The 12806-nt window shown below is 39.6% G+C and overlaps 1 protein-coding gene across 2 annotated transcripts in view; it reads right to left on the reverse strand.

Moving 5' to 3' along the window:
- Window positions 1-12806, reverse strand: part of TPK1 (thiamin pyrophosphokinase 1) — a 343195-nt gene that overhangs the window by 95183 nt on the left and 235206 nt on the right. For both annotated transcript variants that reach the window (XM_021692761.2, XM_021692762.2), the window contains one exon: window positions 9284-9395. In XM_021692761.2, the coding sequence (XP_021548436.1) occupies window positions 9284-9395 (112 nt within the window). The remainder of the gene's footprint in view (window positions 1-9283; window positions 9396-12806) is intronic.

Raw genomic sequence — 12806 nt, forward strand, 5'->3', positions numbered from 1 at the left:
TCTCAGGAAACAAACTGAGGGTTGCTGGAGTGGGGGGTGGGGTGGGAAGGATGGGGTGACTGGGTGATAGACACTGGGGAGGGTATGTGCTCTGGTAAGCGCTGTGAATTGTGCAAGACTGTTGAATCTCAGATCTGGACCTCTGAAACAAATAATGCAATATATGTTAAGAAAAAAAAAGAAGAAGAAGAAGAAGGTAGCGGGAGGGGAAGAATGAAGCGGGGGAAATCGGAGGGGTAGACGAACCATGAGAGACGATGGACTCTGAAAAACAAACAGGGTTCTAGAGGGGAGGGGGGTGGGAGGATGGGTTAGCCTGGTGGTGGGTATTGAGGAGGGCACATTCTGCATGGAGCACTGGGTGTTATGCACAAACAATGAATCATGGAACACTACATCTAAAACTAATGATGTAATGTATGGGGATTAACATAAGAATAAAAAAAATAAAAAAGAATACACATAAATACAGAAGGGAGAAAATTTCTCCTGTCCATGTGTAGAGATATGTGATTTTTAAAAGAACACTTATAGGATATTGTATATAATTTTCACGTAAACGCAACTTCTTCCCCATAAAGTTGTGCTTGCTTCAATGTTCAGTGATCTATACTCCTCTAAAGGGCCAGCTAGCCCCTGCTGTTTTTTAATTAGAAACAAGATGGCCCTGTAGTTCTCCTTCCCTCCCCTCTCTTCTCTTTGTGGCAGTAAGCAGACAAAGAGGGCCAAGGTGCAAGGCACCACCTGTCTTTGGATCAGAACATACGCCAGGTATCTCCCCTGCAACCAGAGTTCCCTCTACGCTTTGTCCTTCCCTAGTCTTCATCCTGCCTGCTAGACCTACTTCCCTTGTGTCTCGCTTTTGTTGCCTTGGAGTTCCCCGGAGTTTCCTTCTTGAATGCCTAGACTTCAAGACCAGGTAGCAGTATTATCCTGACACTAAAACCAGTCAGACATCACAAAGCAAAACAAAACAAAAAAACCCTATGAAACAATTTATCTTAGGATATGGATACAAAAGTCCTCAACAAAAGAGAAAACAGAATCCAGCAATATATAAAAAGAACTGTACATCATGACCAGGTGAGGTTTGTCCCAAAGATGCAAGTTTGGTTTAACATCCATAATCCAACTAATGTAATACACTATATCAATAGAATTAAAAAAAACAAACACACAAAAATCACATGATCATCTCAATAGACAAATTAACAAAAGCAAAATCCATGCTATTTCATGATAAAAAAACCACTCAACAAACTATGACTAGAATGAAATTTCCTCAATCTGATAAAAGACATCTATGAAAAACCAACAGCTAGCATCATATGGACATAATCTTGAATATTTAAAAAATCCTAAGAAATCCACTAAAACACCATTAGTACTAATAAATGAATTCAGCAAGGTTGTAGGATATAAGATCAATTTATAAAAAAATCAATTCTATTTCTATACACTTGCAATGAACAACCTAAAAATGAAATTAAGAAGAGAATTCCATTCACAATAGTATTAATACAATACTTTGGAACAAATTTAACAAAAGAAGTAAAAGCTTAGAATATGAAAACAGAAAGACTTTGTTGAAAGAAATTAAAGATCTAAATGAAAGTACCCCAGGTTCATGTGTTGGAAGATTTAACATTGGTATAAGATGGATTTACTTCTCAAACTGATCCGCTCAATCAACATGGTCCTTATCAGAATCCTAGCTGACTTCTTAGAAGTCAATAAATTAAGCAAATTATATAAACAAATTATGTCTCTGCATATAATTTGATAATTAAGTTCTGTGCTATTTGATCTACCATATTTTATCAGTTCTAACATGTACATTTCCCCCTCATCTCTGCAATTATAATTAGTATTTTTTTCCTTAGTGAACATAATTATACATCTTATAATCAATGACATCTTAAATATGATGAAATACGGTCATTTCACCTATTTCTAAACTCAAGAAAATGGTTTAGGGGTGGAAAACTTTCACTAACAGCTTCCTCTGGGCAAGACAGAGGCAAAAAAAAAAAAAAAGCCATCCTGATTATCACCTTTGATCTCTAACACATGTGTTTTATGTAAAAATTTTAATAATATCTTTAGTTCAATTCAAATTGGGTCACCAGTTATCAAAGAATTAAGATACAAAAGACACTGGGGTGCCTGGGTGGTGCAGTCAGTTAAGCATCCGACTCTTGTTGGCTCAGGTCATGATCTCAGGATCCTAAGATCGAGCCCTGCACTGAGCTCCACACTCAGTACAGAGTCTGCTTAAGACTCTCTCTCCCTCTGCCCCGCCCCCACTGTGCACTCACTCTCTCTCTAAAATAAATAAATAAATCTTAAAAAAGAAAAAGATACAAAAGATATTGTCCTTGAATCAAACAGGAAATACTGATGTCACAGATTCAGAGTGCCATTTTTTAAGCACTGGACTAGAAAAGCAATAATTAAAAATAGTAATAAAGACACCTAAAAATATAAAACATCTCACACATTAGTGGCATTAGCTCACAAAAGGTTATAACCCAAGTGGGCACAGCTGTTGCTGAACCATGACACTTATAAGCCAACGAGTCCCAAACATCTATCTCCAGCACGGACCTCTCCCCTGCACCCCAGACTCAAAACACTAACCGACCAGAATCACTTTGAGTCATAATGGAGTGAGAATTAAGGGTGCTTCTCATTGAAACTGCATTTTTACCAAGTGTAGTTTTATAGATCCACAAGCTGTTCCCTTGTTAGGCTGGCACTTAAAAATCCTCACAGAGAACTCCTGCAGAAAATCTTGGTACCTGTACACACTTACTATAAATTATTTTCCACTGAGATGAAAAATCTTTTCAAATGGTTTTCTCTTAATTTCTTCCCTTCAAAAATATTCCACTTGGGTTAGATTTGAGTCTCTTTCAGTCAGTGCTATGAAATTATTTCATTCTGTCATTTATTTCTATACTTTGAAAAAACATAAAAGAAGGAACAATGAATGCATAATTTCACATTCAATTTGAGTGTTATAAATAAGAGGACTGGGCAAATGGAAGGCAATTCCATTTGATATTTTCTTAGGCCAAAGTGTAAAGAAGTTAAGAGCTCCATCCCAGAGAATTTAAATTCTTCTTCCTAAGCCTTTCCACTTCTTGCTTTCCCCATATATGTGCCTTCCTCTTGTTTTCTTCTCTTTATCCCAAATTCATTTTAGTGATTTTTTTTTAACATCAACTTACCTTTGATGGCAAGTCTTTCATTTACTAACTGGAAACAAGGAAAAAGAGCATTAAACACTTGAATTCAAATTTTGAGTGCATCAATCCCTAATGATGTGAATTTAGGCAAATCACTGCCTAAAGCTTGGAATTACCATGTGTCCTTATCTAAAAAATGGGGATATCTGAAAAATTTGCACAAGCGATAAACTATACCACTTATCAGGGCGAAGGAAAACCAACTAGAATACAAGAAAGGTTACACTTACGCATATGGTAGTAAAACTTTACGACATCAAAGAAAAATGAGGTCTAAAAGACAGAGTTAAAGATGATTATAGGGGCGCCTGAGTGGCTCAGTTGGTTAAGCGGCTGCCTTCAGCTCAGGTCATGATCCCAGGGTCCTGGGATCGAGCCCTGCTTCGGGCTCCCTGCTCGGCGGAGAGCCTGCTTCTCCCTCTCCCTCTGTCTGCCGCTCTGCCTACTTGTGCTCTCTATCTCTGTTAAATAAATAAATAAAAATCTTTAAAAAAAAAAAAAGATGATTATAGACGCATAAGAGTCAATTTGCTTAACTGCAAATTCTTCAACAGCTACAACAGAAACCCCTAAGAATATGGCCAACAGAGAGTGAAAATAAGATTTTATTCTATATGTGTAGCCAAACTGTTCATCAAGACGGTGGACAAAGAAAAGACATTTCTTGATAGAAGAGCAGAGTTCTACTGATTCTCTTCTTCCTCCCTGACAGAACCTCGGTTTCACTTGGGACACCCAGGTCTTCAGATACAAAACTTTACATCCCAGCCTCTTCCGCAGCGAGGGTGGCTGCTGGGTAGTTCCGGCCACTAAGGCCAAAGATTAGATGCAGGAAGGATTTCTGGAAACGGTGGAATCCCTAAAGCCTTGCTTTCCTGCTACATGTGCTACCCCGTCTTCCCCTCTGCCCTTTCCTTTGTCCTGATGCTGAACGGGGGACCTGAGTGGCTGGAGTTGCAACCTCTTACGATTTTGAGGCAAAGGCTGATGGAACCACAGAAGCCATGCCCTGGAACTACTTATCCCTGTACTTTGTTACATGAGGAAAAAAGAAACAGGCTTCTTTAAAGCTCCTGTTTCAGTTAGTCATAACAAAACACATCCCAATTTGTTATGAGTGAAGAAGAAAGAAAACTTAATTACCATCAAATATATGACTTTCTTTAGAAAACCCAAGCGAATCTACACTCACATTTCTTAGGAACAATAAAAGCGGGGCGCCTGGATGGCTCAGCCAGTTAAGTGTCTGACTATTGGTTTCGGCTCAGGTCACGATCTCAGGGTTGTGAGATCGATCCCACATGGGGCTCCACATGCTCAAGATTCTCTCTCTCCCTGTACCCCTCCCCCTAGAAACAATAAGAGCATTCAGCAATATATTGATATAATATACTTAAATCAATTTTATGTCTGTCTATATGCCACCAAAGAGCTCAGAAAACTGAAGTTTTTAGAAGGTGTAATTTACAATATCAACACAAAATATAGGGTTCCTAGAAATAAATCTTATATAAGATGTACAGGATCTTTTGGACAAAATTTTTAAATTATTGAAAGCAGTTAAAAAGTTCTAAGTAAACAAAGACAGATATTATGTTTATGGAAGACTCGATCACACACAGGAATTTTCTTCCTCAATTGTTGTATTCTCCCAATTTATCTATAAATGAAAAATAATTCCAATAAAACTTAAAATAGAATTGTGTGCGTGACCCTTGTCAAGTTAATGCTAACATTTGTGAAGATCGAAAAGCCAGGAATAACCATCAAACTCTGGAAGAAGCAGCTGGGAGACTCCATTAGCCATATTTCAGTATTCATTATAAAGCTACGCTAATCAAGGCAGTGTGGGATCAGTACAGAAAGAAGTGTGTAGGGGGGTGGGGTGGGACGGATGGGGTGACTGGGTGATAGACACTGGGGAGGGTATGTGCTCTGGTAAGCGCTGTGAATTGTGCAAGACTGTTGAATCTCAGATCTGTACCTCTGAAACAAATAATGCAATATATGTTAAGAAAAAAAAAAAGAAGAAGAAGAAGGTAGCGGGAGGGGAAGAATGAATCGGGGGAAATCGGAGGGGTAGACGAACCATGAGAGACGATGGACTCTGAAAAACAAACTGAGGGTTCTAGAGGGGAGGGGGGTGGGAGGATGGGTTAGCCTGGTGGTGGGTATTGAGGAGGGCACATTCTGCACGGAGCACTGGGTGTTATGCACAAACAATGAATCATGGAACACTTCATCTAAAACTAATGATGTAATGTATGGGGATTAACATAAGAATAAAAAAAAAATAAATTAGAAAGAAGTGTGTAAACCAAGAGAAGAGACTAGAAATTCAAGTTCTCCCCCTGCACGTGAAAACTTTCGGTTGGAGAAAGTAAGATAAATGGTGCTAGGGCAACTCGTTATCAGTAATGAAAAAAAATCAGATCTCTAGCCCGTATCATACACCAAAATCAATTTCAGGTGCAAGAAAAGACCTAAAAATAAGACTTAAAACTATACTGTGAGAATGTCTTTATGACTGTGGAGAATAGAAAGATGATTTAAGACAAAAACTACAAACCCCTAAGAAAAGATGGACATTTTTTTTTTTTTTTAAGATTTTATTTATTTATTTGACAGAGAGAGACACAAGCAGGGGGAGGGGAGAGGGAGAAGCAGGCTTCCCTCAGAGCAGGGAGCCCGATGTGGGACTCGATCCCAGGACCCTGGGATCATGACCTGAGCCGAAGGCAGACGCTTAACGACTGAGCCACCCAGGCGCCCTGAAAAGATGGACACATTTGACTGCCTTTAACTTACTAACCTTAATGCATACAAAAATGCAGCAAACAACTGGAAAAGGGAAAATATAGCCAGGAAGAAGATAATTAGGATCCGAAGAACTTCTGATAATAAGAAAAAACCAAATAGTCCAATGACTAAATAGGCAAAAGAAAGCGATCCACAGAAGAAACCAGTGCTGCATGGTTAATATCTACAAAAAGATGCTTTCCCTCAGCAGTAACCAGAGACTGTAATGAAATATCACTGATACGCCTCAGATTGGCAAAAGTGATGAATTCTGACAACACCAAGAATTGCGTGAGGATGCAGAGCACGGGAACTCTTGTATTCTCCTGGGTGAGTGTACAATGGCGTACCCACTGTCAGAGCCATATGGCGTACCCAGGAAAGGCAAAGGCGCTCTTGCCTATGATGCAGCTATTTTACTCCCAAGTGTACACAGCCTAGAGAAACTCCAGGCCCAGACACGTGATCCGGAATGTTCACAGCGTCCTGCTCTGAAGTAAACTACTGTCATACGGGTAGCTTCAACACTAGCTGCCACGTGTCACTTCTGGGGGATGGGTACAGAGGCACCTTTTCACACCTGTTTTAAAGGCAGAACGTGATGAGAGATACTGCAAAGTGAAACAGGTAAATCAGATTAGTTTCAGAACTTGTGGCATCACCTTTTGGAGTGGGAAAAGACTCGGGGAGATAGCCAGACCCCCTGAGGGAGATTTGGGTTTGTTTGTTTGTTTTTAAAGAAAGGCAGACTGGCACATGCAGCACCTCATTTGGAGGTGTCTGGAGTCTTGGAAGTTTGACTACCCTACGTTCTCCTACAAACGGACGTTGAGAGTTTGTTTGGAGATCCTAGCAGGGGAGCGCAGCTACTCATATAGCCTTGACTGAAGAACGGTCCTCCTCTATAGGGGAAGGTCGTCCCCTATGACCCAGTGTGCAGCTTTGGGAGGGATGCACAAGTCGCCGTGGTGAGGGTGTCAGCCAGATCAGCTGAATCCACCCTGACGATCAGTGGGGTGACAGAAGTCCCAGCCAGATTGCTCTCCCATCCCTGAGGGAGATTTTGATAGTTTCTTTAGAAGCACTTGCATACTCTCCTTGACCTAAGAAGTGATCGGCACCTGGCTGAGTTACTGCACCTCCTTTCTCCTTCCTGGGCCATCCTGTCACTTCATAGGTGTGACTGACAAGTTGACATTGACCTCAGCGCTCTGCTTTCACAATGACAGTGAGAGAAGCAGGGGCCCTGCCCTCTCAGTGGAAGAAATCTAGACACTGCTCTTCAAGTTGACATTGCATCATTTCCCAGCTGTTCTCACTACTTTTTAATGACATATTACCTATCACAAGACCCCATTAAGTAGCTTTCACCACAAAGAACTGATGAAACAGTGTATCTCAATTTTCTTGCTTTGCATACTCCATTAAGTTGCTATTTACATATTTTATATAAAATGGTAGAAGAAAAATAATTATTTTAAAAGTCAAAACAATCTGTAAATATATAAAGAAGTAGTAGTACATAGCATGTCTGCAGGATTGAAACATTATCACGGACAGTAAGATTAAACACCACATCATGCCCAAGGCCCCTTCCCAGAGTCAACTTCATTATATGGAATTAGGACGTGCATGTTACTGTGGGACACAGGGGATCGGAGGATGTTCTAAGGAGCCCTGAAGAAGCCTGGATAATCGTCTGAGTCTTTCCCATCACCGTAAGAGAAAGGAAGCAGGGCCACTGCCCGGACAGCCAGCCCTCGTTCCTGCTTAGTGCCCCTCCTGTCTTGGTGCTGGCCCTGGAAAGTGAAGTCGCTGCCGGGTCCGAAAGGACTTCACCAGCATCGAGACTGGGTCCCGGGAACGAATGGAACTCCAAAAAGTACAATTGTTTTAGGTTGGAAATGTTTTCAAAAAAAGTTTCTAATGGGAGCTCATGTCAGTTTCAGCTAAACAGTTTCAAAGGCTGTCACATATTTCTGTGCACTGAAGCAGATCCTGTCTCACCGTCCTTTCAAATTCTGATGAGCTCTCCAGACATTTGCCTCAAAATAGCTCTAGTTTTTCCTAATTGTTTCAGCAGTGGCTCATAGAAAAGTCTTTTAAAATATCTTTTTATCTTCAAATTATTTACTTGTTGAAATATTTATTTCCTTGTGGGAACCTCAGAGTTTTGCATGTTACAAAAGAATGATGTGGTTCTATATTTTAGTTTTTACAACCTTAGAGGTACTGGTCAATCAGGAGACAATCCCTCTGACATTCAACCAAAGCTTTTTGATTAAATTACTATCATTTTTAAAGAGACTAGAGTTGACCTATTTCACAAGCTTGATGGTTTATTTTGGAATCAGCACTTATTTCATGAAAAGATCCACCTCAGTTTTTGTTCCTTTCAAATCAGACAGTTTTAGTATAACTAGGACCTATTACAGTTAATAAGTACTGGGAAACATTTTAAAACTTAGTAAAAAGCAGCTAATCTTGTAAAATCTTTGACTATGAAAATAACTTGCTACTTTAGTTAAAACAGCTGCTTCTCTGGAAAAGTAAAGTAGGTTTCAAGAACACATAATCATGAAGAAGGTTGGACAAAGAATTCTTAGATTCCACACCAGAAGTACAATCCATAAGAGAAAAAAAATCATACTTCATCAAAATTAAATTAATGAATTTAGTTAATTAAATTTCAGAAAATGAAAATAAAAGTCAAAGACTGAGGAAATATTTGCAAGTCATATATCTGATAAAGGACTTGTATCTGGGATATATAAGGAAATCTTACAACTCAAACTAAAAAGGAAAATAATGCAATTAAAATATGAACAAAAGATCTGAAGACGTTACTCCAAAGAAAATATACAATGATCCATAAGCACATGGAAAGGTATTTGATATCATGTCATGGGGGGGAAGCAAATAAAACCACAACAAGATACTGCCGCATATCCACTAAGATGTGTAAAAACAAAAAGATAGTGACAAGTGTTGGTGAGGCTGTGGGAGAAACTGGAGGCCTCGCACATTGCTGGTAGGAATGGGGAATGGTGTAGCTCCTCTGGAAGACAGCCTGACCGTTCACAGAAAGGTTAAACACAGACCTACCTTTGACGTAAGAGTTCCACTGCTAGGTATATACCAGGTATATATACACACACACACACACACACACACACACACTTTTTTTTTTTTTAAAGAAAGAAAACCTCCCTTTGTGCAAGGGTTTTACTTACTGAGGTTCCACTTCAGGCCTGTTGTCGTAACATGATTGCAAGACTGTCCAACAGGAATAAGGCCACACCAATCACCTTCCATTCCAGTATCTACATGCATTTTGTGCTTTCCCTGAAGTAGAGAAGGAGTGATCATTAGCAGAGTGAAGAGAAAGGACAGGACATCAATGTGCACTGAAGATCTGGTCCTATGCACCAGGTACCATCCCAGAACTTCATGTGGTTATCATACTTAATCTTAACAACGAATTTAAGTAGTATGTGCTGAATAATCCCAGGAACTTTCACCTGACTTAATCCTAGTCACAATTTTGCAAGGTAGCTTATTGTTAATTATTACTTTTACACATGAGAAAATTGAAGCTTGCAGAGATTAAATGTGTCCAGGACCACACAGATAACAAGGGGGCAGAATCAGGATTCCTACCTATACTTGCCAATTCAAAAGACTGAACTGATTCCGCATGCTAACGATGTAGCCCTATATGACAGTTCTAGGGTTTTAATCAAACACTTGCTCAAGTGTAAATAAAACATTGCTTCCTAAGTAAAATCGCTACTTCATCTCAGACTTGGGCTTCTAGCTTTCAGAATTCAATGTCAATCCTGCTAATGGTGAATCTGCTTCCTATGCCCATGGCTACTCTAGGGGATGCTCAGTGAGAAATATCCACCTCTACCAGGAAACAGTATCTACCTTGAGGAATGAGGATGCTTCCTCCATCTGGATTATGAAAACTGATATAATTTACTATGTTTTCAAGTTTTCAGTTTATAAGCAGGTTAAAGTTAAATGTAATGTTTAATCAAGGCTATAACATTTGCTTTTAAATAGAATACTTGGAAATTCCTCTTCTTCTGCAAAGTAATGACTTTCCATTACTTTTGTATTCTATTCATTATCCTCAGGATATATAGTCTTTATAGAAAGATACCTCAAGTCCTTATGGGGAAAATGCCAATGCACACATCTATTCAATAATGACATAAAAAAGGTATTTTTAATAACTCATATAACTCTGAGGGGATAAAGATATTCTTTATTTTAATAAAATATTTAAAAGCTTAATATATGACACATTACCAGAGTAAGGTACTTACACCTCCTTTTATAGCATTTTATTCCAACTATGTCTTTTGTACTCTGTTATAGGCTCTGAGAACTTACTCTGCTGTATGTAAGACCTCAGCATATGAGTAGGCTTTGTCTTTAGTCAAACAATTGCTTTTATTAGGAAAACAACTCTCTAAATTACTTATCAGTTCTTGAAATATAACACAAGTTCATATACATCTCTACTACCTATACAACTCATAAATATATATTTCTATTTGAACACTTAATCAAAATGCATAAATTTAATTAAGAGGGCTTAAATATATTCAAACACCAAGAATGTTTAAAGAAAACATAAAATATATTTGAACTTGATGCCCATCACTGGGCAAACACAGGTAGACAAACACCAAGCAATGGATTAGATACACTCGGAGAAAAGTGGGTGGACTGAAAACACAAAGCATTGTGAAAACAATGCCCAACAGGAAACAGAATTGGTATAAATTACAGAACCCATCAGGGGCGCGTGGGTGGCTCAGCTGGTTAAGCATCTGCCTTCGGCTCAGGTCATGATTTCTGGGTCCTGGGATCGAGCCTTGTGCCCTGCATCAGGCTTCTTGCTCAGCAGGGATTCTCTCTCTCTCTCTCTGCCTGTCCCCCATCCCCCCTTGTGCTCGCTCTCTCTCTCCCAATGTCCCTCCCCACCACTTGTTCTCTAACAAATAAATCTTAAAAAAAATAAATTACAGAACCCATCTATATAAATTGAAATACAAACACATCAACACACCTCTTCTAACAACAAAATTTAAAAATATGTTAAAAATTTAAATACACACACACACACACACACACTAACATGTTTGCCTATGGGAAGAGTAAGGAGAATGGGAATGTGGTAGGGTATAAAAGGGAGGCAAATGAATCAGCCAGTGAAGATTCTTGCCTGGACCAGAGATGATCATGTGCCATGAACCAACCAGCATAACTGACTCAACAGCGAAATCTTATAAAAAGAACAATATGTTGTTTAGATATAAAGTGATACAAGACAAATTCTCAGACTCTTCTGAAGAAAAAATAGGGAAAATATTTTAACAATTCTAAACAATAATTCAAGAAAGAGGAATAATTGGGATGCAGCAATGGAAAAAAGAGTGAAATGAAAACTAATCTTGTTCTTGAATAATGATCTTTGTTGTTTTTGTTTTAGATCAATTTAGAGCAAAAGCATAGAAACTATTATTATAGCTATGGAAACATTTTACATATTCAGAGTAGAAGCAGTAACTGTCAGAAGATACAGGTATGGAAGGGGGAGGAAAGCGCAGGGGCACTCATCTTCTCATCATGTTACATCATAAGAGAGTCAAGAAATATTGCCTCAAGTAGTAGAGTTTTAAAGGCGGGGATTTAAAAATTGCTCCTGGCCTGAGTAACTGGTAATACGGGTAACGTGCCTAAGCAGCAGAAAGGGGACCGAGGAGGGAGACTTGAAATCGCTCTGGCCTCCCTCTGGCCACATCCTCCTCCGTAAACCTCCATGCCAGTGTTCGAGATGTGACTCATGCAGCTGCCTACACGAAGACTGTCATCACTGCATGGAAGGGGAGGCTGAGAGAAGTCGGAAAGATGCTCATCAGAGACCTGATCAGGTGCAGAGGAGTGGGGGGCAGAATGTAGGCAAGGGGTTCCCTGCTGCTTGTGTGGGAAGAGAAACCAACTCCGCGAAGGACATGTGCAAAGCCATGACTTGGTGGCGGGACACTCACTGACGGGGCCAGGCGGGGAGGCTGGGATGGTGGGGCACAGGAGGTTGTCAGGGCAGGGAAGCTGTTCTGTGGGACATGACCAATACATGACCTTATGCATTTGTCAAGACCCACAGAATCCATAACACAAGCAGTGAGCCCTAATGTAACTTAAGGGCTTTTACAAATAATAATACACAATATTCGTTCATCACCTGTAACACAAGTCCCCCACTAGTGCAAGATAATAGGGGAAACTGTGAGCAGGAGAGGGGATATATGGAAACTTTTTCTAATCGGCTCAATTTTCTGTAAACCTAAAACCGTTCTAAAAATAGTCTATTAATTAAAAAAAAAAAAAGTCTCTCCGTGCCTTTCAGTTTCTCATCCCTTAACGGGACTGGGAGCAATGTGATGGGAGGTCTGAAACCCCGGCCAGCCAGATGCGTGGTACTACACAAAGAGAAACATGCAGCTGCTTCTTAGCAACCATTACAACTTACGCGGCTTTTCCCCCTAAAAAACAGGGTTTTCTTTTTGTTTGTTTAAACCATGAGCTGCCTTAATTTCTTTGTACAGAATTTTTCCCTCAATTGATTTACATTGACTAGCTTTGCCAGAGAGTTTGAGTATTGTTTCTCCCCACCACTCTCCCTTATAGAAATAACTCTCTCTGAAGGTATAGATGTTAAATATAACACAAATTATCATC

This window comes from Neomonachus schauinslandi, chromosome 12, assembly GCF_002201575.2.
Source record: "Neomonachus schauinslandi chromosome 12, ASM220157v2, whole genome shotgun sequence".
In the NCBI taxonomy this organism is placed as follows: Eukaryota; Metazoa; Chordata; class Mammalia; order Carnivora; family Phocidae; genus Neomonachus; species Neomonachus schauinslandi.